We start from the raw sequence: 26,087 nt of genomic DNA, 5'->3' as shown, positions 1-26,087 counted from the left end.
CAGCAAAAATGTCAACTTGCCTTGAAATGCGGTGACAACTTATTTTTTTGTAAGGCGTTTTCAACATGCAAAAACACTTAACATTAATAATACAAATGTGTTATCTTCAGAATTTTATTGAGGGGGGGGGAATAGATCAAGGCACAAAAGCCTTGACAAAGTTACACATGGCACACCTGGCGTTTTGAACGGGTTTTTGGCCCGTTTTTAAGCAGTCCGTCAAAAAACGCAATAGTTTTTGACCAGTTAGAATTAAGATAATTGGTCAAACCTGTCAAAAACGCATTCGTTTTTTAACGGACTGCTTAAAAACTGCCCAAAATCCTAAAGGAAATTTCCCTCCTTACGCGACCTCCATACCGAATGGGCAGTGAGGTGTAAGGAGAGGTAGAGTAATAATGTAAACCAGCGCAGGACACCCCTGTTCCTGGTCAGATGTGGCAGTAGCACCATTGCCCCTTAGTATATCTGCCACCACCTGCAGGGAGGGGATAACATCACGCGCTGGTGATTATGGTGATTAAAAAAAAAGCATTTGAATCCCAAATCCTCCCAATTAAGGGTTTCTCAAAGTTAAGGTCTATGTACCCCCAGTGGTGCCAGTAAAATATTCAACTGAACTCACAAAAAACAAGCCCTATAATGGCTGAAAGATTAAAAAGATAACGTTTTATTAAAAGTGAGTGCAAAGAAACTGCAAAAAGTGGTAAAACTACAGGAGCATTTCTTAGAGCTTGAGATAACGCCAGTCACCAAGCTGCATGTCGTCATGACTGGGCACAACTCAGCAGTTCTTGTAGAACTATAAGTCCCATCATGCCGCGCTCCAGCTCAGACCCCCCCCCCTCTACGTCCTACAGGGTGACAATAACCCCGCACACCCCTACACACAGCTCCAGCTTCTAGCCACAACACAGAACTCCAGTCGCCCCTAGCAACAACAACCAGTCCCGTCCTCCAATCAGTGCCGCGCACGGAGGGGACGTCATTTCCGGCGGCTGTAGCTGGGCTAGGCTTTGAGGATCCGTCCGGAGGAAGCGGGGCGGCCATCTTGGATGGTGTAGTAGTAGCGGCACGGAGGGGGCAGAGCGCTCGGGCTGGGGCGGATAAGACACCACACGTAGCGCCCCTCCAAATGTCCATAGGAGTCCGCGGTGCGAGGAGGGGGCCGTATCACGTGACAGCGGCGCCACCCGTCAGCCCGCCCCGCGCTGTGTGCGGCTCGGACAGTCCGTGAGCCTCGCCCCGGTGACATTACATCTCACTCGGGGCCTGTGGGACCGCGGGGGTCCGGAGTGTGTGTCGCCCGCTCCGCCCGGGTATAATGTAATCTCCTCCATAGAATGTGCCCACACGGAGTGTGCGCTGCTGCGGTGTACATCTGAGTGTAAGCCTGTGCTCAGCCCTGCCCGCTCCCGCACCACAGCCTGCTGCTCACAGGGAAGCGCCATGTCCACCAGAACCCCCCTGCCTACCGTCAATGAGCGGGACACGGAGAACGTAAGTCACCCCCCACCCTCCATCTAGTTGGTACATCCCTTACTATCCTATGTCTATACATGAGCTGTCACAGATCAGGATTGTACAAACCTTCATGTCTGTAGGATTATATGTACATATTAGAAAATGTTCTCTCTCCCCTTTCCATCAGGAATGTGTCCCCCCTGTCACCTGTGTATTATATGTGATCCCTATATCCCATTGTTATACGTCCAGTATTCCAGAGGAAAGGCTCCTGGATCTCTGGAACATCATCCCTTGTTCCATGTCTGTAGTGTGTTGTGTTCCCTCAGTCTTAGTAATGTTATTATGTGGTTACATATTTGTCACAATGTTTATTTAACTGTTTGGCTAATTCTGAAATGTGTTGCTTAGGGCACATTGACCTATAGAGGCATCTGGTATTGTGTCAGTGGGTAAAAGTGCATAGTCAATGGGGATAGGGATTTATGACTACTTGTATGGAGGGCACTTGGATGACTCAATTAGGATTTTTTTTCACATGGACCTATAGATCTGCAGCACTTGCATCTCAATGTAATATCTAAGAATGTACTAAAAATGGCCGTCCTTTATTAGAACTGAGTGCATTGGACTTGTGTGGTGTTGAATCTAAGGCAGGTTACACGGTATGGTAATAATGGAAGCCATAGTGTTGTGCCAGACACACAGCGGATCTGAACTGCTGCTCATGGACCACATGGTGAATGGTTCAGATGGGGATTTCCATTGTTCTGGAGGCAAGAATTGTGCTGCATCTTCCATTATTGCTGCTGTCACAGTGAGGGAACCTATGACAGGGCCGCAGAATGCTAATGTGAACCTAGACCGAGCAGTAATACCAGATGCCGCTCTTGTACCAGATAATTGCTGTTCATTTTAAAACATTTGAGCATATTTGTAATCCTTCTTATCCTCAAACAATACAAATATACACAATCAAGAAAATAATTTTTCATCTATTATGTCCCTAAATTTAAAATCACCTTTTTATTGAAACTCTATGGGGGTGTTGCAAATTTTCAGGTGAGGGAAGCATTGGGCATGTTGGTTTTGTCATTGAAAAAACACCCAAATGCTCAACTGTGTCCTTTTGTCTTTACAGTCTACATACACTGCTAATGAGCAGGTTTAGTTGTTGGACAGATGTTCACTGGTTGGATATGATCCATATGATCCATATTTTGATTGGTGATATACACTTATTATAAGGTTATTATGTGTGACTCTTATAGCTTGTTCTCTCACTGATCTCTAGTAGTCATGCTACTTATTATGTTTCAGGCTCTTTGGAGGCTTCTTTATTCATAGAGTATTGTAAAAAGCAGTTTATTAAAATTTAGGCTATAATCTGCCACTAAGATGTTATACAGTACAATGACAGGATCTGAATGATGTACTTTGATAACCTTGGGTATCCTGAATTCAAGGGGGTGGAGAAAAGTCATGCTGGCCTTGCGCCTCCCACCTTAGGCCCAATAGACTATTACATTATAAAAAGCCACTTCTAGATACTGTCACCTAGCAGTTCAATTCTCATAAGGTGCCTTGGGCCTATTAGATCTCAATCAAGCCTTTGTATGATTACAGTATTGTAAGATCTTGCTCTGTGCAGTGCTAAATCTCACAAATTATAGGAGCAGCATTGTGATCCTTTTACTTATTAACACTATGGTGGTGGTTTGCTGTTTTAAATCCTCCCACAGCTCAACTTCATAGTAAATGTTCTGATTGTGTCATTAGGTTCTATTTAAAATTTGTCTCCCTAACCAGCCTGTTGGTTTCGATCAAATCAAAAGCTACAGTCAAAATCCATCATGATAAACCAGGGACACTTACTCATAGATCCAGTCTCTTTAACTGTAGTAATCTTAAACCTAACCTATGGCCTCCTTTGTTGCAAAATCAACCTTAAAAATTAAGCTATTGAGCCTGAAGGGCTCGTGGGGTTGTTACCAGGGCCCCTCTGTGCTGTTGCTTCACAGGTGGTTGGGCTGTCTCGCACATCTACCCTCCCTCTGCCTGATGTAATCTCACTGCAGCACAGGAAGTTTCAGCATGCAGTGGGAGAGGGAAGTTCCCCTTGCACAGTGTAACAACTTGTGAAGCTACTACTAAAAGAATTCCAGAGCCCTTCTGGTTCATAGGCATATTTTTAAAAGTTGATTTTAGAAGGAAGGGCCAATATATAGCAAATATGATGGTAGATTTCCTTTGAGTGTGAAATAGATGCCTTATAATATTTTATGTCATCATTGATTTATATTCCTGTAGTTAAAATTCACCACAGATAATCTTATTTTAGGTGCAAGAATAACTTGTATTGGCCATTGTTTGTCCCCATGTATCACTGGGGCTGTTTCTCTAAAATGTATCCCTTTTTGAGGTATTTGGATATCTTCCAGATCCATTTGGACACTGATGTGTGTTCTGTGGTTTATAATTAGCTGATTATCTTTGTCATTACATCTATGGCGGATAATGTATGTTCCCTGGCTGGTTTGGTTGGACAGTTAATGGACTATTGTATAAGAACTTGTCACTAAGACTAGTTTAGTTCCTTCTATAAGTGATTTATTCTTCCCCCAGACGAATAAGGGGGTTCAATCCTCATCAGAGCAGTGTTACCCCCTTTGGCTCCCTGCGGCATAACTAATATTAGTGTAAGTAAATTTTTCGTTAAGACAGCAGGTCAGAACTGTTCATACACATAATGCGTAATATCTTGACACGAGTAGATCTAAACTCCTATCCATCAGTGGTTGAGAATATGAAGTTTATTCATATATTGAAAACAAGCGGGTGAGAGTATTGTGCCTTTTAGCTTGTCAAGTTTTCTAATATTGTAGATTTTCAGTAATGCGCCTTGTGTCGCGTCATACAGCAATTTATTTTATCTATACGAGACATTTAGTCTTTCATGACAATTCTGCATCTTTGTGCTAACATTTGACACTGAAGAGTCCTGTAAAAATTATCTCTGCATACTAAATCTGCCAGACTGGTGTGATATTTGCAGAGCTGGTTATCACTGGTGCCGCTTCCATTTCCATCTTGTAATTTATTAGAAGGGAGCGAAAAAAGAGACTGCCAGTAGCAAGTAGTGGATTATATGTTTAGGTTGTTGTAGGATCTCTGGTTACAAAGCCCCTGTCCTCTGAGCTGGCTGTCAGGAAATGCGTCAGTGCTTTGTGGGGAGAGCCCTGCAGATGACGATGTCACTTATACATCCCACACACTGGAGGGGAGACGCGGCTTTGTCTCCTCAGCGGTCACTACTGTACAAGATACATGTTTGCTGAGGGTGATCTAGACGATTAGTCAACTGTATACATAAGTTATACAGGAACGGAATAGGAAGTGTATTTTAGTGTGACTCCACTGTTTTAGTTGTTGTGAACGGACTAATACACTCAGCGTTACGTTTGCTTGTGCACAATAAATCGGAATAAATTTTCCCATCTGGACCTTAAAGTTAGTGTTTGGAATACTAAATCTTATTCTCCTTAACCAAGTCACAAAGGTCACAGTATCATTAGACTGATGAATCTCAAACTGCTTCGAATAACAAGCAAAGTCGGCCTGGGATTGTTTTGCCTCTGTAGTTCTACTCACAGGGCACAAATAGAAACAAAAGTCATTACAGAGTAAAAAACAGTCATTTGCAACAATAGGAATGAGGGCCCTGCTTACAAGAGCTTACCATTTAAGGCAGTGATGGCAAACCTTTTAGAGACCGAGTGCCCAAACTACAACCAAGACCTACTTATTTATCGCAAAGTGCCAACATAGAAATTTAATTTGTGATTTATACTCCCTGCTCTGTCACAGTTTTCATTGATACCAGCACCTGAGGACAGCAATATAGCAGAAAATAGAAGATATTTGGATGATCATTGTAGCTTCCCTCCAGGGTCCCATAATCAGGAAGAATTGTCAGGGCCGGAGCAGGAGCTACAATGATAATCCAGATCTGTCCACACCTTCCCACTCCTCCAGTAGTTCCAAGTTGGGCTGTCACGTTAATTATCTCTGTGCACAGCAAGTCCTGGGCTGTCTCGGACTGCTGGAAGATACCTGGAGTCATCTCTGGTGATGGCCTGAGTGTCCACAGAAAGGGCTCCGAGTGCCACCTCTGGCACCAGTGCCATAGGTTCGCCACCACTGATTTAAGGAGTAAGGGGTTACACGGAAGCAGACTACTGGATCTAGCACCAATCACAAGGAACACATAGGGCCTCCATTCCCCTAGGTAAATGGGGTGGCAGTGTTACCTGTGTGCGATAACTGCTTGCTATTACATAGGACTGCTCGAAATACCTGAGCACTGTACTTGGTTTATCTTTGGTAGATGACCATCCATGGTGCTGTGGATGGACCTTCACAGATCAGTCTTATTTAATGGATGAGAATAATTGCCAGAGGACAGGACAACTGTTTTATATAATGAGACATTTACATCTACAGTCACAGGAATCAATTGCTATCAGCAAGTGAGTGATCTTCAAACGGGGGCAAATAATGGACCATTGCTGTCACACTGTATCAATGCTTAATTATATTTTTTGAAATAGAGCAAACTTTTAGTGACGATTCTTCAGGCAGTTTGCTTTAAGAAAAACTAATAAAGCTGCGAATAGCACCATGTGGCGCAGTATATTTGGCAATTCAGCTGCTGCATGTGACAGGATGCCATAGAGCCCTATAAGGCTACATTCACACGTGTATATAATATATATGGCCCTGATATGCGTCCCCCAGAGCACCTGTAATATCTGGACTAAGTGTGCAGTGAAATTCTTATTATATATTGTACTCTCGCATGCTGAGTAAAATAAACTACCTAAGCTGCAATCACATAGGACATTTTCTAAAATTTCGGCAGTATGCTCACAAATTAGGCAGTGGAAAAGAAGTGGGCATGTGCCTGAGCCCATGCATGGGGACTGCGAGCAAGCAATTGATGCAACCGATAACCCACGGACAAAACTGTTTATGTGCATGTAGCCTTACCTTTGGAGTTTTGCATCACGTTTGACTACAATAGGTTACAGTGTATCTATTATACCTAGGCCTGTGACCAGGACAAGGGGGCATCCTCTGCGCCTAGAGGAGAGGCGATTTTACCATCACCATAGACAAAGGTTCTTTACTGTAAGAGCAGTGAGACTATGGAACTCTCTGCCACAGGAGGTTGTTATGGCGGACTCTATGTACATGTTCAAGAGAGGCCTGGATGACTTTCTGGAGAGAAAAAATATCACGGGTTATGGGGATAAAACATTTATTTAATTCTTAAAGGTTGGACTTGATTGACTTGCGTCTTTTTCCAGCCTTATATACTATGATACTATGATACTATTTGGATAGTTTAGGGTGAGGCTGCATTTACACTGATGTATGCCTGCACAGCTATGGCCGATGGAGAGGAGGGGTGAACCCTACCCTCTTTATTGCAATGCATTAGGTACGGCCCGTAACATGGGGAAAGTTGGGACATGTCCTATCTTTTTACCATGTATTGCATACCATGTATGCACTGTATTGCCCCGTGCGGTCATTGCCTTCTATGGGGGACAATGCAGCCTAAAACTGTGCATATTGTATTCTGCACTGTGTGAATGGGTCTGTATCTAGTCATTTACAGGATGTGATGATACATTTAGATGGAAATGTGCCTCTAGCGTCACTCTCTGAAGTGAGGTCTGATTCTTGATGTGTCCAGCTCTTCCTGTCCATACTGCATAAATACAGCGTCATTTCCGTGGGTGACCTGTGCATTGTTTCTGCAGAAGCGTGAAAGAGGTTTAATTGTGTGTAAAATAATACTATGCAGGTCCTCCTACCACTAACATTGGCACCTTATTTGTATATAACTTGTCTATAGAGGTATGCTTGAGGTACTTATAACTTTTTGGTTAGACGTTTTTCTTTTCTTTTAAGCTTGTTGTACTGCGTGAAAACCCCACACATAACTTAATTGTGTCAAGGCAATGGGAGAGCTTTATCAAGCTGTCTGTGCCAGAATTCTGGTTTCAAAAGACTGTCTCAAATGTGCTAAGTTTATTAAGGGTTTTAGAACATTTTTGGGCACTTTTTCCAGCTTCTACAAATAAGTAGCTTGGCCTAGTGGCAAAAAGCCAGTGCACCAAAGACATTGATTTAGACCGTCTTATAGATGGTGCAAGGTACGACTTGCCAGTTTTGGGCAACATTTCCATGATTTGGCTGCATAATTTGTGGCGAGATCAGGATTGAGGTTTGTGGCACCTTTGGGCAAACACTCGGCTGTGTGTAATTGGGCTATCTATATAAAAGTGAGGCAATGTTTCACTTAAAGTTTTGAACACCCCAACACTGGTTGGTTATAGAGAACAGATATTCTTGCTCATTAAAGAGAGTTTGTTTTTACCTTCTTGCACCAAACTTTTTTTTTATACCTCTTGTTACAGCACACGTCTCATGGAGATGGCCGGCAAGATGTACCATCCCGTCCTGGCCGCTCTGGAGCCCGAAACAGGAACTCGATAGCTTCTTGTGCTGATGAGCAGCCTCACATTGGAAACTACAGACTATTAAAAACAATCGGCAAGGGAAACTTTGCAAAAGTAAAACTTGCTCGCCACATTCTCACTGGCAGAGAGGTAGGTCTACAGACTTCATTCACTTCTTTCCCCCGTGCATCATGAGTTACATAAGAGGGAGTAGAGTGCATGCATATTTCAATGTCACTGTGTACTGGAATGTTATTAAGGCATGCCTATCGTTTGGAGACCTCATTGTGCATTCACTACAGCACTCTGCCTTAAATCTGTGCTTTGTGCGCTCCAGTACACAATGAGCTTGTTTGCAGTAAAAGGTCACAGGAAGACTCTTCATGCACAAATTCGGATAACATTGAATTTGCTTACGTTGAGTCCATATTTTAATGTGAAATACGTCATTTAAGAAAGTGCTTTCCTGCAAATATATGTAAACATGGATCTAGGTTTGTATGAAGTGTCAAAATAAGAGAAATGTAATTGTTTCTTAAATTTATTTACTCGCCTTCTCTCAAGGTCTCCCTGAAATGAACCCAATAACGCACTGCTAATTTGTAATGAAGCTAGTTAAAGGAAACCTGTCATCAGAAGCCACTTTTTCTCGCTTCCACTAGTTTCTATAGAGAATAATGTGCACATTGCCAACTAATTTTTATAGTAAAACTAAAAAAAGTTAAGTTAAAGCAAAGTTTACCTTTCTGTATGCAGAGCTGTGTCCCTAGTCTCATGGAAGTGGCCAGTGGGGAGTGCCCCGCCCCCCCCTCTGGAAAAGTTTCATCATGAATTTATTTCAAATTTAAAAAATACCTCCCATGTCCCCTTATCTCCGCCCCGTCGCTTCCCTCCCCTCAGGACTCCATGCATGTCTGCCCCACTCCCATGGGACTAGGGACACAGCTCTGCATACAGAAAGGTAAACTGTGACCTACCTTTTTTTTTGGGGGGGGGGGGGCGCGGAGCCAGTTTTATTACAAAAACACTTGGCAGTGTGCGCACTATGCTATGGGGGCATGGAGAGCCAGAGAAAGGGCTCCTGATGAAAGGTTCCAAATAACAATAAAAACAATCTTTATTTATATAGTGCCATCAAATAATGGAATAATAGGAGTGCGGACCCTGCTCATTCAACACCTTTATCATACTACTTTTATGGTCTGTTGTGGTGGTTTTGTTCACAAAAGCAGCTTTGAAGTAAAATGCCTGTATTAAAATGTGTCTTCAACCTCTACCACGCGTTACAATCTACTTGCAGAATATTATAGAAACTGACTATTTCCATACATTATGCCATTTCCAAGATACTCCCAGTTTAATTTGTATGTTAATGAAGCAGTTGACAATGCTGCCAAGTCACTTACCACCTCTTCCAGTGTTTCAAGCTACTTAGATCTCCTGTTTATCAGACAGTTAGGATAATGGTCCAGTCAGGAATATCAGTGCTTTAGGTGCCAAGAATCAGACTAGGGCACATGCTTTGACATCTCTCCATTCCGATTTATCCCTAGTTTAGTCGGACTATAGCTGGTGACGCCAGTGCACCCCCAACACCCCCCCCCCCCCCCCCCCCCCTCTCATTACTAGACTTTGGCTGAGACAACGCCCCTCCCTCAAACCAGACTATGGATGATAGCACTTGCCTCCCCAGATCAGCTTATGAAATTCCAGCTCTTTAAACTTTTTTTTGTGTGGGAGGAGGAATAACTTTAAAGGACACCTACCACCAGGATGACGGATTGTAAGTCGAGCACACTGACATACTGGTTTATGCCCCCTCTAGGAGGATCTGCTCTTCTTTTAGCTTCCTATGCCCTGGTTTTTTTACAAATTTTTTTTTTTTATTTATGCAGATGAACCTGAGGAGCTCCAGGCTACATTGACGTTTGCATAATTTGTAAAGCCTTTTTTTTTTCTTAAAAACAAGGGCATAGGAAGCTTAAATAAGATCAGATGCCTGCAGAGGGGGCACACACCAGCATGTCAGTGTGCTTGGTTTACAATGCTTGATTCTGGTGGTAGATGTCCTTTAATTTTTTAACTTTATAATCTAATATTCCATAGTACAACAGTTAGCATGGAGCATATTACACGTGTCCCCTGCTGTTTTTTATTTAGATGGCAGATAACAGTAAATTTATCGAATCTACTCAATGGATCACAGAATTATGGCGGATTTTGTGGATTTATGTGTTCCCTGTATCGTTTTGTGCTGTTTAATCCTTTTTAATGGTGCCTAAACATTTGCCAGGCCTCTTTGTTATCATTCTGCTGTGTTTGTATGTCATTGCTGTGAGGGGACCTCAAATCACGGGGCTCCCAATAGAAATGACAGCTTATCTGACGTTCTGACAGCCCCCCAACTGTGCTCTCACATGGTTCTAATCCGCTGTGAGGCACTTCTGCTATAGCTTAGCTTCCATATATTCCACTTTGAATAGCGTCCAAGTAACAGTGTGTTCTGGGAAATATCATTGTGTGCCCTGCTAATTGATCTGGTATCAGGTTACATTCCCATGAAATGTGCCAGGATTCAGGTGCAGCTTGTGTGCGGAGGACGGTCTACATTTCACCGCTGCTCACACAGATTTGTAAACTGTTTTATCAATCATCTTAAACTTTTTTTTTTCTTTTTAGGTTGCAATAAAAATAATTGATAAAACCCAGTTAAACCCAACTAGTCTGCAAAAGGTAAGAACCACATTTGTTACATACTGTGTCAGATTACAAGTTGGCACATGTATTCTTTAGCTTTGTTATTAAACCCAGAACAGAAGTACAAGGTGACTTTAAGACCATGACTAACTCCTGGCTTTAGAAGGACATCTAAGCCCCCACCTTACCTGCACGCAGACATACTCTGTTCGTTGAAAAGGACTCTTGTGCTGGTCAGATCCTGCGGACCAAGTACAGTGTGGGACTCCTTGCATCATAGCGAAACACAATGGATGTCAAAAACGCCTGTCTGAATAAGCCCTTAGATGTATGATAGATAAAAACCTAGAAACAAAAACATTAAGCCAATTTTAGACAAAAATATCTTTCTTTTATTAAACACTTAATTTACACAAAACAATAGTAATAAATGATTTTCACAGATGGGTAGATGAGGATATCACATTAAAAACATAAAATTCATGGGGCGTGGGTGTAGAGTATACATAATTGTTGAGGTAGGTCACGTGTTCAAGACAGTTTTTATGTGCAAAAAAACAGCATTAAAGTGCAGAGTGCGATAGTGCAAATCTCATGACATTCCTACTGCCTTCAATGTATATAGTATTATAGTTGTATAAGTTTTAGTAACGTGACAACATACCCATAATGATGATGTTACACCCGTCCACAATGAACAAAAGATACCCCGACGCGCGTTTCGGCGCTAGCCTTCGTCTGGTATGATAGATACTCAGTATTTTTGTAGCAGGCCCTAATCCAGGGATGCGGGCGGAATCTACCACCCGGATGAAGGATGGTAAGCCAAGCACACTTACATTCTGGTTTGTGACCAGCAGGTTCTGCTCTTTTTTAGCTTTTTTTTTATACCCTTGTTTTTACAAAGAAAAAGGCCTAGGGCTAATTTGCATAGTTTGAAGTGCTCTGGGCTCCATAGCTGTTTGTTGAGCCTAGTTTTTAACGCCTTCCCACAGTGACTTGGTGCTCATTGGCGGATATATCCACCGCAAACCGGCATCAGGAAGCACGGTGTGCAGGCTGTAACTAACAGCCAACATCCCAGTGTAACACCTGCGGTCGGAGTGGGCTCCGATCACGGGTGTTTAACCCGTTAAATGCTGCATTCAGCGCGACAGTGGCATTTAACCTTCCGGGGGTCTTTCCACCACGATGCCCCCCCCCCCCCCCCGGCCTTCTGGGTGTGCCGATAGTTGCTACAGGAGCCCTGGGGTCAGATCAGGACCCCAGAGCTGCCTGCCTGGCAGTGCCCAAAAATGGCTTCGATGACGTAGGCAGTGTCAGCTTATTCATGTGCATAGGCTGACGCTGCTAATACCCTGCAATACTAATGTATTATATTATCATGAACAAGCAATCATTGGAAATCAGTGAAAAAGTAAAAAAAAAATCTTATTCGATAAAAAATAAAGCAATGAATCAATAAAAATGCCCATAAGCCGCATAACATAGACACATATAACAGTCTAAATCAAAACACGAACCCCGCATATATAGTATCACCGCCCGTAGAATAAAAGTACAGGCGGTCCCCTACTTAAGAACACCTGACTTGCATACGACCCCTAGTTACAAACGGCCCTCTGGATTTTGGTAATTTACTGTACTTTAGTCCTAGGATACAATAAATGGCTATAAGTTATCAGTGGTGCCTGTAATTAAGATTTATTGTTTATCCTGGTTCTTATGACAATCCAACATTTTAAAAATTCAATTGTCACAGAGACCAAAACGATTTTGACTGGGGTTACAATAATAAAGTATACAGTTCCGACTTACATGCAAACTCAACTTAAGAACAAACCTACAGACCCAATCTTGTATGTAACCCGGGGACTGCCTTAAATCATTTTTAACCTGCACGTTGAATGCCGTAAAAAACCTGTAAATTAACAGTCAAAAATTATTATTTTTACCTATTGAATCCCACAAAAAAATGCAATAAAAAGTGATAAAAAAACATATGTACTCCAGAATACCGTTGAAAAGTACAACATCTCCCGCAAAAAAACAGCCAACAACCAGCTCTGTAGCTAAAAAAGTTAAATTGTTATGCCACTTGGAAGACGGCAATGCAAAAATTATAGATTTTATTTTTCCCACATTAGGGTTTTATTTGGCAAATTTAGTTAAACTTAAGAAAAAATATTCAAGTCTGGTATCGCCGTAATCGTATCGACTCGTATAGAATAAAGATGACATGATTATTAGGCTATACGGTGAACATGGAATTTTTTTTTTTTTTTAAATCCAGTACAGAATGAATGCTTTTCTACTCCTGCCCTCAAAAAAAAGTTGCTAAATTTTCAACAATAGGGGATACCAACCCCAAAATGGTAACACTGGAAAAACCATCTCGTCCCGCAAAAAAAAAAAAGAAATGCCATCACATGGCCCCAATAGTGAAAAAGCTAAAGTTTTTCTAGCCTACCAAATGGGCCAATGAGGAAACTATAATCCTGGCAGGTGCAGGGCGCTCCTTCCCTTCTGCGTCTCGCTGTGCACCCATTAAACAAGTTACATACACATGTGGGGGGTCTCTATACTCAAGAGAAATTGCATAACAAATTGTATGGTGGGTTTTCTCTCTTTATCCTTTGGAAATTTTAGGGCTAAATGAACGTATAATCAGCACAATTTGACCATTCTAAACTTCACCTCCATTTTGATGTAATTACGATGAAGATCTCAAGGGGTTAACAATCTTCCTAAAAAGCTGTTTCTGATAGCTTGAGGGGTGCAGATTTGAAAATGGGTTGATTATGTAGGGGATTTTTGATGTTAAATATGTAAAATTTCATTCAAAACGGTATTTATCTCCAAAATGGTCAATTCTGAAAATGCGGAAAATCCATGTTCGATTTGTAAGCCGCGTGACATCAAAATAAATTATCCAGACATTTCAAATATTATGATAATGTGTAAAGTAGACATATGGGAAATGTTATTTAGCAACTTATTTGGGTGGTAAATCTATCTGCCTGAAAACGCAATGATTTCGAAAATGCCAAATTTTTTCTTTTTGTTGTTCATGAAAGTAAAACATATTAGCCAAAATTTACCACTAAAATGAAGTACAACATGTGGGGAAAAAAAACTCAGAATTGCTTTGATAAGTAACAGTGTTCAAAAGTGCCAAGAATACCATCTCTGCCCAGTGTCACCCAGTGATGCTCCAGCCCTGCCCTCTAATACCCTGATTGTGACATAGGTGACCTATTATTGTCTGTAACATCCTATTGATTTTTTTTTGGCTGCAGCACCCCACAATCAATTCAGTTTTATTAGAAACCCTATGGCCCAAGCGTGTTTGTGCTTGATGCTGACATCCACACAATGAAATGTAGTCTCCGGCATCGGTTTTGGCCTCCTGAATTAAATTGTGCTTACAGGTCCCTACTATAAGAGCGTTTCTAATTCTTGTGGTTGGCTGGACATGCAGATTGCAGTAGTCATATGCGGGGTCAGCAGTCAGCTGTCCTTCCCATCCCCATAAAGGAAGGTAGGAAGAACAGTTCCCATAAGCAGTGGTTTCCTCCCTGCTCCTGTTATCCTGCTGTCACATCAACCAGAGAAATCTGTAAGAATGGGACAAAGGGGGAGGGGGTAGGAATGCCATTCTCAGACAAAAGTCCTGTTCATGCCTAGTGCCAGGACCCCTGAGACATTTATCTTCCATCCAGACTGCTGAGTCTGAGCTTTTCTAGTAACTTTTATACTTCACAAGATTAACCCTTTTTTACTGGCTTCCCACTGGCCAAAAGTTCAGAAAACCTCATTCTTCAATGGCCTGTTGCTGTACCTAGCACTACAGATCCAGAATGCAGTGGAACGGAGCATTCATACGATGACCAATTCTCAAGATTTACTTGGAGAGCCTCTTTAAGAACCTTCGCTGACAATGGATTCATTTATACTTCTGTATTTTTTTGAGTTTGAGCTTTTTTTTATTGTTGCCTTTCCTGGGTTCAGTTCTCCTTTAAGTATTTTCCCAAGGCAGATAGATATTGTATTGTTGCTGGCTTTAAGAATACTGCTTCATTAGGTCTTGGATAATATTTAATCTTTTCTTGGCTCAGCAAGAGATACGGAAGCAGAGCGCATAAAGCAGTCATAGATAAGTCAAGCGAGAGTAAACCAAGCTTGCAATACAAATGGAGTAAATTGTTTAAGGCTGGCATGTGTGGATATATTAACTTGTGGCTTGCCAGGGCACCAACAGATGCCTGCTGTTACCTAAAATTGTGTTTTATAGGTTTGTGGGCTTTGCCTGGAGCACCATGTGGTGCCATGACTAATAATGCTGCGGTGTTGTGCCCAGGATTAAGCTTGTGGCTTTTAGGGCACAGCCACTCCCTACTGTTCTTGGTTGCAAGTTTGATCCCGCTTTGCCTTTCACGGAATCTGGTAAGAATGGTATGAGGGTGTTTTTAGAGTTGGCTCCTATTGTGTGCATTGTTTAACAATCTGTTGAATGGCTACTTGGTAGACACATGCTTGTTCTATGAAGGTATTGTTTACATCCTTTTATCTGCTCACTTCACTGCTATAGACTGTTTAGTGACCACTTGTGAATAAAAGCTTCTATAGGTTCTGCTCACCCCGTTCATGGGAATGTTAGAGGTGCATTTAAAAAGAACAATATATAGTTCTTAAAAACCTGCCATCTGGACTACAGACTGGTCATTTTCTTAGGTCGTAGGCTTATCCACCCTATACTTCCCCATCATGTACAAATTTACCAGCAGGAAAAGTTTTGTCTAGTCATTGAGCTAATTTGCACCCTGTGGGGTGTGTATAACGTGTTCCTTACTGTATGTCAGCATGATATCTACCGGGATCTGGCTGTAAAAACTAGACTTTTTGTTCCGCATGCTATTTGTTTGAGCAACAACAGTCCCTATTTATTTCTATGGATTCATGCACATTGCTGGCGAATGCGTGGCCCCATGTGTGAGTTACAGGTCATTCTTCAGTGTTTGTGGCTCAGTCGATCCTTGCTGCTGTCCTCACGCGCTGATGACAGAAGATCCGACCACAGATCCCGTTACTTCCCGCTGGTGAGGTTAGGCAGGGATTGACTACATGGGGAGGCCTGCTAGTCTTCCAATGAGATGTTACTTTCTGGATATGTAGTTTGAGCTTTAAGTGCCTTTTAAAGACAGAGTGTGAAGCTTCACACATGGAATTTTACACTATGGAGTCAAACACATAAATACCTGCAGCATACAGTATAATAACTGATATATCTGCCTATTCCTTATCACTCTGGATCCTACAATCCCCCAGTCCATAAGCTCTCCTCCAAATCTTGATATAAGGGAAGAACAGGTTGCAGCAAACAAGAATCTAACTCTAGAAGCTCCTACATATTCCCTTAGGGAGTAAAATTGCAGGCAGTCATTTGCAGCTTGCAGCCTTTGCCTTTAATATTTTAGAAGATGTTCATTTAATATTGCCTGACGCTGGATTCACAGAGTGCGGCTAACTGCAGGAAGTGAGGTTATGTGCAAAAATCAAGGTATAGATCATGTGTTAGATAATGCTGCTCTTTGAATTTTGGATCACCTTTGGAAACACAGATATTTAGGAAAAAATAGAGGTTTAAACTCCCACCTGCTATTTGATTTTATCAATGCCTCTTGGCGCAGGTTACCGGTGTATCAGGTTTGTTTAATGTGCTGTACGGTTTTGACCTTCCAGTTTCAAAGGGGTTGTCTATGGTCAGTTTTTTGGATATTAGTCCCGGGGAGGGGGGGGGGGGGTGTATTGCAGGGGGGGGTTGCTGAGCGCCATTTAAAACTTAGACACTTATGTGGTCACCCATGTAGTACTTGCCCCGCTAAAGTTTCGGCAAGGCCACTGGGAAATAGGCATTATTGTCTACATGCCAAATCCTATTACTTCTATTAGAGTGGTTTCAAATGAGGTCACATGCAAATAGCATTGGCAGCATGACACAGGAAGTCCTGAGTCCTGCTGCCAGTGGATCGCATGATCTGACAGTTCTGGCTGTTTTACAGAAACTTTACCAGAAACCCAGGTTTAAGCACAATTGAAATCTCCAATGCAAATTCATGGCAGTAATGTAGCATAACATGGTTATTTGTATATAATATTTTATTCCATTGTACACGTTCTTATAATTTTCTTAGTGAAGGTGTTTTGGTAGCTACCAGTGTGGACAGGATGGGGTGATTCACAGGTAGAGGTCTGGCAAGCAGACATTAGATCATTGTTTCACATAAAATGACTCCTTGGAATTAGTCCTTGTGATTGAGAAGTTCTGTTTTGTGAAAGTTACTGCTAAGACATGCAAACTGTTTGTGTTCTTCACCTTGAAGGTAGAACGATTCAGATTTTCCATAACTTTCCTTTATGTTTTCTTTACTGGGATTCAGCAAATGCGAACATGTTAGAAATCACATGCCAGGTTTACTACCTTTTTTGTGTGCATATGTGTGTAATTGCCGCATAAGGGTTGAGTCATTTGGTTGGTATATTGTACTTGTCAGACTTTAAGGTGAAGAAATGCCCTGTAATTATTTTAGGTTACTGACGCTACATTTATGAGCTATTTATTGAGAATGACCTTGTTGGCCAGACACCCTACATATTAACAAGACAGACATTTTCAGCCATGGGATTCCAAGGATCTCTTAAGAAATGGTTCTGGCAGTGATATGAATGGATCCTTGGGAGGGCGGGGCTCTAGATGTTTTGCAAAAGGACATTTATAAGCCTTCTCGATCATCAGCCGTCAGCCACTATGAGGGGTGACCCCTCTCCTCTCCATGGCGATCCACGGCGCATGGCCCATAAGGCTGCATTCACATGACCGTAGGAAAATGTACAGCCGCAATTCTCCCATGGACTGGCAATGCTCGCACGGAGCGTTGCAGTACCGCTCTGTACACAGGGGAAAGATAGAACATGACCGATAAAAACTTTTTGCCCAACTTTGCACTAAGCTAAAATAAGCAATTCTCTAATGAACTCTTATTGGCTATCTGCAGCGGTTTTCCTGCTAGCAGTGGTTTTACCATGTCCTCCTGACTGCCTTTGGTTGGTTTCCATGGGAATCTGTATCCAGATGGTGGAGTGGGGGGTGGGTGGATTCTGTTTGGAGGGGCACTAGAAGATATGCACGCTCCTCGGAATCGGTCCTGAATATTGATGGCAGCATGTAAAAGAAACAACTCTAGGATCTTGAGTGATGTAATGCTTCAGGTCATCCATTCAGACTGCAACGTGTATTTAGAAGTCTATTCATACTGCCCCAGGAATGATATGTAGCAGGGCTGTTTGTGTTTGAATGCAGCAGAATTGTGTATGTACGAAAGTTGAGCTTTAACTGACAAATGAAGACTGAGCTCAGGCTCCCCATCCATTCTAATGAATAGCGATCATATCCTGCACACACTGCACAAAGGGGTGATCCGCAGGCAATGAGACAGCTTCCAAAGAGTATGGCACAAATTTTTAGAAAATTAGTTATAGAATAAAAAGTCTCTTATGGTCCTCGCAGAGAGATGATATTTTGGATAGTTTTAACTGTGTGTGTATAAATATCATACTGTGTTGCCATCTTATTCCTATGTAGGTGTTTTATAGTGTTTTTCATGTACATAAACTGGTTTAAAAATCATTTTCTTGTGTAGTAGGTTACTGTATGATCATTTCTTTCTATGATGCAGAGATTCAGTGATCACTGTCTGTCTTCCCTGCCTTGCTCTGTACTAGATCTCTGTGCAAGCAGTAAAACTGGTTCTGCGTCCTGATAGGCTGAGGTTTTTGTGCATGTTCGTGTGAATGCCCTCAATTCTCTGGCCTCAGTGCCCCTTAGCTAATTTTACAGCCAGGAAGTCCCACCTACTTCAGGAGAAGCTGAATCTGATGTTATAAGAAGGGCTGATGGATATACCAGGCTGTATCTAAGGCTAGGAAGAAGCCAGAGGATGATATATGTATTGTTGGAATTCTTGTCACAGGCTTTCTCCAGCTGTGCTAAAACTATTTTTTTGAAGCTTAACTATATAGTTTTGCGTTAAAATAATGCAGACTTTGCTTCTCGGGGTGTACAAATCCATTTAGGACATATATTGAACTGGATGCATTAGCTGATTCTAGACTGTATCTTGCAAGGCCTAATTTACATCTTGGGTTAATCTGATGCCGCTGAGATCCCCACCCTGTACAAAGCTTTAATTGACCTGATTTTCTGTAATATTTTAATGAGGAGGTCTTACTGACACGCTGAGATTAAACATCCTGGTGACTGTTTCCTCAGCTTTCATTTACGTTCCTGCGGAAGAGAAGCCAATGGCTTCCTGTGCTATCTCTCGAGCCGCTGCTCTCAGACGGCCTGGGTGGAGTAGGAAGCTTCAAATCCCATTTATAATTTAAGTCTTGCATCAATCAGCTGACTGTTAATGGAGATTATAATTTTTGTTCTAAATTTAGGAGCTAATTCAGTCTTGTTATGCAGTTTTTACAATGTGAATGTCGTTGGTCATTGATAATTAATGCTAAGAATGCCAACTTCATGTCACTTGTTGTAAGACTTGTTTCCCTCTAGCCCCAGATAATGTGCTGCTTGTTCACTGTGGTGAACGCACAAGCTGCCATCCACATCTAGTTTACTTCCCTGGGTAAGGGCCATCTTCCATACATTCAGCACAAATCTCTTGCAAAAATAGCTGAAATAACTGAGATGTGATCAGGTGGTCTAACCGATACAGTGGCTTCCTTAGTGTGCCTAAATACAGTACAAATACAACCACTTATAAATGCTGGATTACTACAGGGCATCCTCTATAAGTGATGGCAGTAATGTTTGAGTTTCACCAATGGTCTATTCTTCATTATGTTTTTACAGCTCTTCAGGGAAGTACGTATAATGAAGATTTTGAATCATCCTAATATAGGTAAGATTCTCCATTGTTCTGAACACCGTTACAATGTAGAAGGGGGGGTGACTGTATTCAGACCCTTTGCTCAGTAGTGAGCAGTAGCACCTTTTCAGCTGGTATAGCCATGTATCTTCCTGGGAATGATGCACCAGGATTTGGGGATCCTCTTCCATTCTTCCTTGCAAATCCTCTCCAGTTCCCTCAGGTTGGATGGTGAACGTTGGTAGAAGCCATTTTAAAGCCTCCAAAGAGATGCTTACTTGGGTTTATAACAGGACTCTGGCTTGGCCAGTCGGTAATAGTGAAGTCACAGGGGCAGATTTATCAAGCTGCCTAATAGTAAGAATGTGCTTAATTGCCCATGGCAACCAATTATAGCTCAGCATTCATTTTACCAGTGGATATTTGAGTCATGATTATTTTAAAGGAAAGCTATAGTTGGTTGCCATTGGCAACTACGCACATTCTTACTCTTAGGCAGCTTGATAAATCTGCCCCATTGAGTTGTTCTGAAGCCACTGCCACTGTTCTTTTAGCTCAGTGCTTAGAATAATTGTCTTGTTGGAAGGGGAACCTCCTGCCCAGGCTGAGGTCCAGAACACTCAGGAAGAGGTTTTCATTCAGGATATCCCACTACTTGGGCAAAATTCATCTTTCCTTCAATTGCCACCTGTGCGTCTGCAGTACAAATGCCTTAAAGGAAATAAAATCTGTTCTCCATTGATTTTATGATGAGCTAGAAAAAAATGACATCCATTTATGATGTTGGTCCTTTGTGTATTGGGCATTGTGCCCAATTGAGTCTGGCAAACATTGACTACTTGACTACACCTGATAATGTCCTGGTGCAAAGCTGTAATTCCCTGCTCACTTCCTGCAGTGTATACAGAGTGGTAAAGTGACATAAACACTGACACCGACTACAATGGTACCTGAGTGTTTTCTCAAGAATTTGGGCATATGATGACACTAGCTCTCTATAGTCAGCTGATAGTAGACCCTCTGGTGCTTCAGTAGAACCTCTTTGGTTTTTGTAGATGCAGCAAATCCCTATGGAATTAAAATTCTTAAGCAGAGTTATTAGAGAAGATGCTCCGAACTGATAGTTTTAATGAGAAATGTTTGCAAAAAGACATAGGTGACAGACCATTAGGATCTTGTCTGTCTTTATGCTTTGCCGGATCCCTCTGCTTTTATTGTATTCTTGACTTTCTGTATGTGTGTGCAGCATTTCCTGGAAATCCCATGCTAGTAGCACAGGGGATTAATTAAAACCCTTACTCATAATTTCCCTTACTATTCGCTAAGCCCCCGGACGCTGCAGGATTTAGCTTTGTGTTTTGTCTTGTTTTAGACAACATAAGTGCCCCCCCAAATATCTGTAGTTCCAGCACCCATTACACATCTGTAGTTCCAGCACCCATTACACATCTGTAGTTCCAGCACCCATTACACATCTGTAGTTCCAGCACCCATTACACATCTGTAGTGTACAAACTGCTGTTGTCTGCAAACTTCAAGAAAGTCTGTGTTTTGTTTTCCCTGCATGTAGTTAAATTATTTGAAGTCATTGAAACAGAGAAAACGCTCTACCTAATAATGGAATATGCAAGTGGAGGTAAGTGATTCCAAAGTCAGGTCGATGGATAACTGTGTAAAATCTACCAACACAAAATAGTTCATTGCTCTTACATTTAACCCTTTAGGGAATTTCTTTCTGATCCTTCTATCTGAATAAAGCATTTTACCAGGGATTAAGTCACAGATTTTTTTTTTCCGTTTTTTTAAATTTCCTTTTTGCTCCCTGTGAAGAGACAGCCCGTCCTTGTAGTACCTGAAGTTTGCAGCTGTTGTCAAGCTTATTGGCAGAAGTTCTGTCCAAGTGTGGTCAGCAGTGTTAATGAAGTACAGGGAAGGGAAGTTTATTTTACAGAGGAAAGTGCCAGATGAAGAGTTCACGTTCTGAAAGCCGAGCTTTTTAGGCGTAACCTCAGATGTTCTTATTAAGGAATTATTTATTAAGTTGAACATTTGTGAAAGAATGATCTCAACTTTGCAGACCCGGATATTAATTGTATGAAGATGGGATGCAAACATTTCTGGTAGATGTTATGGAGCAGACCTGAGCAGACACTTCTTGTTTGCTTGTAGCAACTTTCCTGCTCAGACTCTTTGGCAATTCTTTTCTTCCTGTTGAATGTAAACAGTGTGTTGTGTCACGGTGCAAGAGGCTTTGCCCTTAGAAGTATTTATGGTTTAGATCATTGTGCAAAGCTACACACACACACACACACACACACACACACACACACACACACACACACACGGTAAGCCTTTATTAAAAAAAAAAAAAACGCACGTTACCATGCATCAACTGATAGTCTATTTACTCACGTTATCCATTTGATATATAACATTAACGTCCAACACATCCCAAAAGTAGCAGTCAAACCATTGTTTGATCTAGAGCTATCCCATCCATCTTTAGTTTTTATAATTTTATTTATAAGTATCTCAATATTATGCAAAGAATTTTGTTGTGGCTGTAATGGAGAAACTGAAACTGTTGACCGGAACTCCAATTTAATATTTTCAGTATTATCTGTGCTTCATGTCTCCTCTTTCCTCATTGTCTGCACTGTAGGGGAAGTCTTTGACTATCTGGTTGCACATGGAAGAATGAAGGAAAAGGAAGCCAGAGCCAAATTCCGGCAGGTGTGTGATGTTATGGATTTCCTTTCTCTTCCCTGTCTAGGTTTTGCTGTGAAATATGAGTTATAGTACTGGAAGACCAGGTTATTTGTTTGGCTTGTAGCAATGTTAATTGTTAGAAGTTATTTTACTCTTTAATACTTGTATCCAAGTCCTATAAATTCTGGTGGTCCAAATATCGGTTTTGTTTTCCACAGTTTTTCATGGGGTTTTCATTGTTACTTTGGGGAGATTGGGCCAAGTTTGATTGTTTCCTTTCCATAAGATAGATCAGTCTGATCAGTGGGTGCCCGACCTCTAGCGATGACTAGAATAGAGATCTTGTTCTTGCTAGTTGGATTTAAAGTGTAACCGTCATTTCAAAAAACTTTTGATATGTTGTAGGGCAGGTAATTTTAAGCCCTTTTGCAATTGGGATTAGTTACCCGAATCTTGCTCCTTCCTCTTGTATTCTGCAGACTTCCCCCTGATGTCAGTGACTCCTTAGATAGCTGTTGCTAGGGACATTCCTTCTTCATAAAGAAGACTACGGGCAGGAGACACGCCCCCTCCCCCTGCAATCAGCTGATCACCTCATGTCTCCCTGCACACAGGTGTTACCTCATGTGTCACTGCCCCAGCACTCAGCCATGTGCAGGGAGAAGACCTCACTAATATAGTGACCAAACACCTAAACACATATCTCTCCTCAGCTACCCCTACACCTGTATACTGTATAACAAATAATCCACATAGAAACTGCAGCCCCCTCCCCCCATCACCTCACACACACAGGAAATGACAGGAGACTCTCTCCAAGTCTGCAAGCTGTGCCCTCGTGTGCTGTGCTGGAGTGTTACTTAGGGAGGTAGCATGGCCGGCACCAGCACCCGGCTTACTCGGGCATGTGCCGGGGTCCCAGAGGGGCCCACGGCACATACTGGCAACATAAAAAAACTCAATTACATCGTCATACTTGTCGCCGATGTAATTGAGAGAAGTGCGGCTGACAGGGGGCGGAACCGCAGGCGGAACCTCACACAAGACAATAGCATTGGCGCGGCAGATGTACCTCTGCAAGAGAGCGTCTGATACTGTGCTGCTCTACAGTAGACACTGCTCTCACTCGGAAGATGTAGCAGATGAAGAAGATGCGAGTCGCCCTTGAGGTAAGTTAGTGTTTATTATTTTTTTCTGGCCACTAAAAATTTGTATTTAATTAATGGAGCCTGGGGGGGGGTATTTATTAATGGAGCCCTGGTGGTGGTGGTGGTGGGGGGTATATTAATTAGGCAAAATACTTTGAGGAATGATTCCTAGGGACACCTGGAGCAGAATTATGTATTTCATTTTTTTTTTTTTTTTGCTCAGAATGACGGTTACACTTTAAGCATGTGTCCTGCTGCTTCATTCAACTACGGGAATATTGGATATTGTTGAACACATGGTCTGGATATCTGCAACATTATAATAATCAGTAAAAGGGAGTGCCATAGATGGCTGAGCCTCGGGACACATACTCTACCTACTGCTCTCTCGCCACCATACATTATACAGACCAGTTCTGTTGTGTCGCATCTACCGCCTAGTCACTTATTGGTAACTACCACCTTAAAGGGCTCAGTCGGGATTTGTGTATATGATGTGCTGAGCAGTTAAAGGGAATCTCCACCTTCACTACAGTTTTCCTATTGCATTCCTGATCAGCGATTGAAATGTCTGCTAAGAAGCTGTTTGCCATAAAGAAAATAACCAGGATGTCTAGGTGCAAATCATAATTTCATTTTTTTTTTTCCAGATTGTATCTGCGGTTCAGTACTGTCACCAGAAACACATTGTTCACAGAGACCTGAAGGTAATTCCATTTGTGCCTGTTCTTGCCTATTTCTAGTTCATAATGCAGTTTGTCCTCAATTGTAGAGGATTGTCTTTTACATTTCTGTTCATCAGACTAGGGTCTGGCCAGTTTTTGGGTCCCAACCGGGATGAAGTAACAGGAAATGGGGAAACTCTACAGTAATAGTTGCAAACCTGATAAAACTTCCATCAATTTTTGGATGTAATTTCTGATGGGATGCTTTGAGATCCACTCTTGTTCTTTACATGGCATATTACTCGGCATTAGTACTTGACCTGTAGGGTCTGTCATCAGGTACACCAGCCAGATAGCTTTGTGAAGGTGCCCTGATATTCATCAATCAAACCACATTGATCCGATGATTGTGTACAATGTCTTCTTGGAAGGCTAAGTAGTAAGCTTGCGCTCCGGTTTTTTTTTTCTCAGGCAGAAAACCTATTGCTGGATGCAGACATGAACATTAAAATAGCGGACTTTGGATTTAGTAATGAGTTCACGGTGGGCAACAAACTGGACACTTTTTGTGGGAGCCCGCCATACGCTGCTCCAGAGCTGTTTCAGGGCAAAAAGTATGATGGACCAGAGGTTGACGTCTGGAGCTTAGGGGTTATACTGTACACTCTTGTCAGCGGATCATTACCCTTCGATGGACAAAATTTAAAGGTGAGTGAATACTTTATACATTACCATGTTCAGTATTATTAAAGCAAGTGAACTACGGCAAAAAAAGTTTGGAACTACTGGTTTCTGCCACGGCTTTCCCATGGGACGCTCTATGATGGATGTGTTTTTTGCTTTGTTAACAAATTGCTATACAGAAAGTCCACTTGAGATATTCAGTGCATTGTGTCTCTGGCCTCTGGTAGTTTTCCAAATCTGTTTCTGCATTCTGGTCTCTGGTTTGTGTCCATTAAAGTGCACCAAACCCCATTTTCATAGAAATTTCTCTATTTCTTAGGAATTAAGGGAAAGGGTGCTGAGGGGTAAATACAGAATTCCCTTCTACATGTCAACAGACTGTGAAAATCTCCTCAAACGTTTCCTGGTGCTAAACCCAACCAAAAGAGGCACTCTAGAGGTAAGAGATCCAACCATTTTATGTTACTCTTATCCACTACTGTATTAATGCCCCTTATAGTATTACATCTGCACATAAAATAAAATGTTACTATTCATGTAATGAATACTGCAGATGGTTGTTTTTTTTATGGTCATTGTCCATTATCTGGCTGATAAGTTGTCAGTATTAAATAGTGAGGTTGAGCAAAAGTGGGGCTTTTTAAAACCATAGAAGCTGGTGTAGCTATCGCAACAGAAGACAAAACCCAGCAGAGCAAATGCCCCCTATTACTACAATGGAGTTTGTTGAGCTTCCATTAAAGGACATTACCGGAAGTAACAAGGATTGTAAAACAAGCTCACTTACATGCAGATGTGTCCCCTCTTTTAACTTATGTGCTTGTCTCTACAAATAAGTGTTTAAAACTATTCAGAGAAGGCCTGAGGGGCTCTGTGCTGTTATCAGAGCCTTTCAGGCTCCATTGCATCATTTTTAAAGCCCTTTTTGGTTAAAACAAGGACATAAGAAAGAGTGGCTCCTGCCGGAGGGTACACACACCAGCATGGTAAGTGTGCTTGGTTTACAATCCTTCATCCTGGAAGTAGATTTCCTTTATTACTTGCAGACTTTTTTGTCTGATATTTTCAGTAGAATCTGCAATACAGGCCACTGACAAATCTTCCTGTTCAGATGTTAACTTGGCCTAGCGGAGATACATTACATCTACAATAACTTAGATTTAAAGTTTTATGGCTTACAGAATTTAGAAAAACATCCTGTGTTCCTTTAGGTGTTAGGGAAAAGTTTTACCTTCTGCTCATGTGTTTTTTTTTCTT

The 26,087-nt window shown here is 41.8% G+C and overlaps 1 protein-coding gene across 9 annotated transcripts in view; it reads left to right on the top strand.

Annotated features, from left to right (window-relative positions):
• The first annotated feature begins 988 nt into the window (after nt 1-988).
• Nucleotides 989-26,087, top strand: part of MARK3 (microtubule affinity regulating kinase 3) — a 41,245-nt gene continuing 16,146 nt past the window's right edge. For 3 of the 9 annotated variants that reach the window (XM_072115957.1, XM_072115958.1, XM_072115956.1), the window contains exons 1-9: nt 989-1,500; nt 7,953-8,144; nt 10,674-10,727; nt 19,609-19,657; nt 21,195-21,260; nt 22,287-22,357; nt 24,132-24,188; nt 24,618-24,854; nt 25,150-25,269. In XM_072115957.1, coding sequence (XP_071972058.1) covers nt 1,450-1,500; nt 7,953-8,144; nt 10,674-10,727; nt 19,609-19,657; nt 21,195-21,260; nt 22,287-22,357; nt 24,132-24,188; nt 24,618-24,854; nt 25,150-25,269 — 897 coding nt within the window. In that variant the 5' untranslated portion in view covers nt 989-1,449. The remainder of the gene's footprint in view (nt 1,501-7,952; nt 8,145-10,673; nt 10,728-19,608; nt 19,658-21,194; nt 21,261-22,286; nt 22,358-24,131; nt 24,189-24,617; nt 24,855-25,149; nt 25,270-26,087) is intronic. The other 6 variants (XM_072115961.1, XM_072115962.1, XM_072115965.1 and 3 more) reach the window with 5 other exon arrangements.

Source organism: Engystomops pustulosus, chromosome 7 (genome assembly GCF_040894005.1).
Source record: "Engystomops pustulosus chromosome 7, aEngPut4.maternal, whole genome shotgun sequence".
Classification (NCBI taxonomy): Eukaryota; Metazoa; Chordata; class Amphibia; order Anura; family Leptodactylidae; genus Engystomops; species Engystomops pustulosus.
Note: the sequence above shows the minus strand (reverse complement) of the source record. Positions and strands in the feature narration are given on the sequence as shown.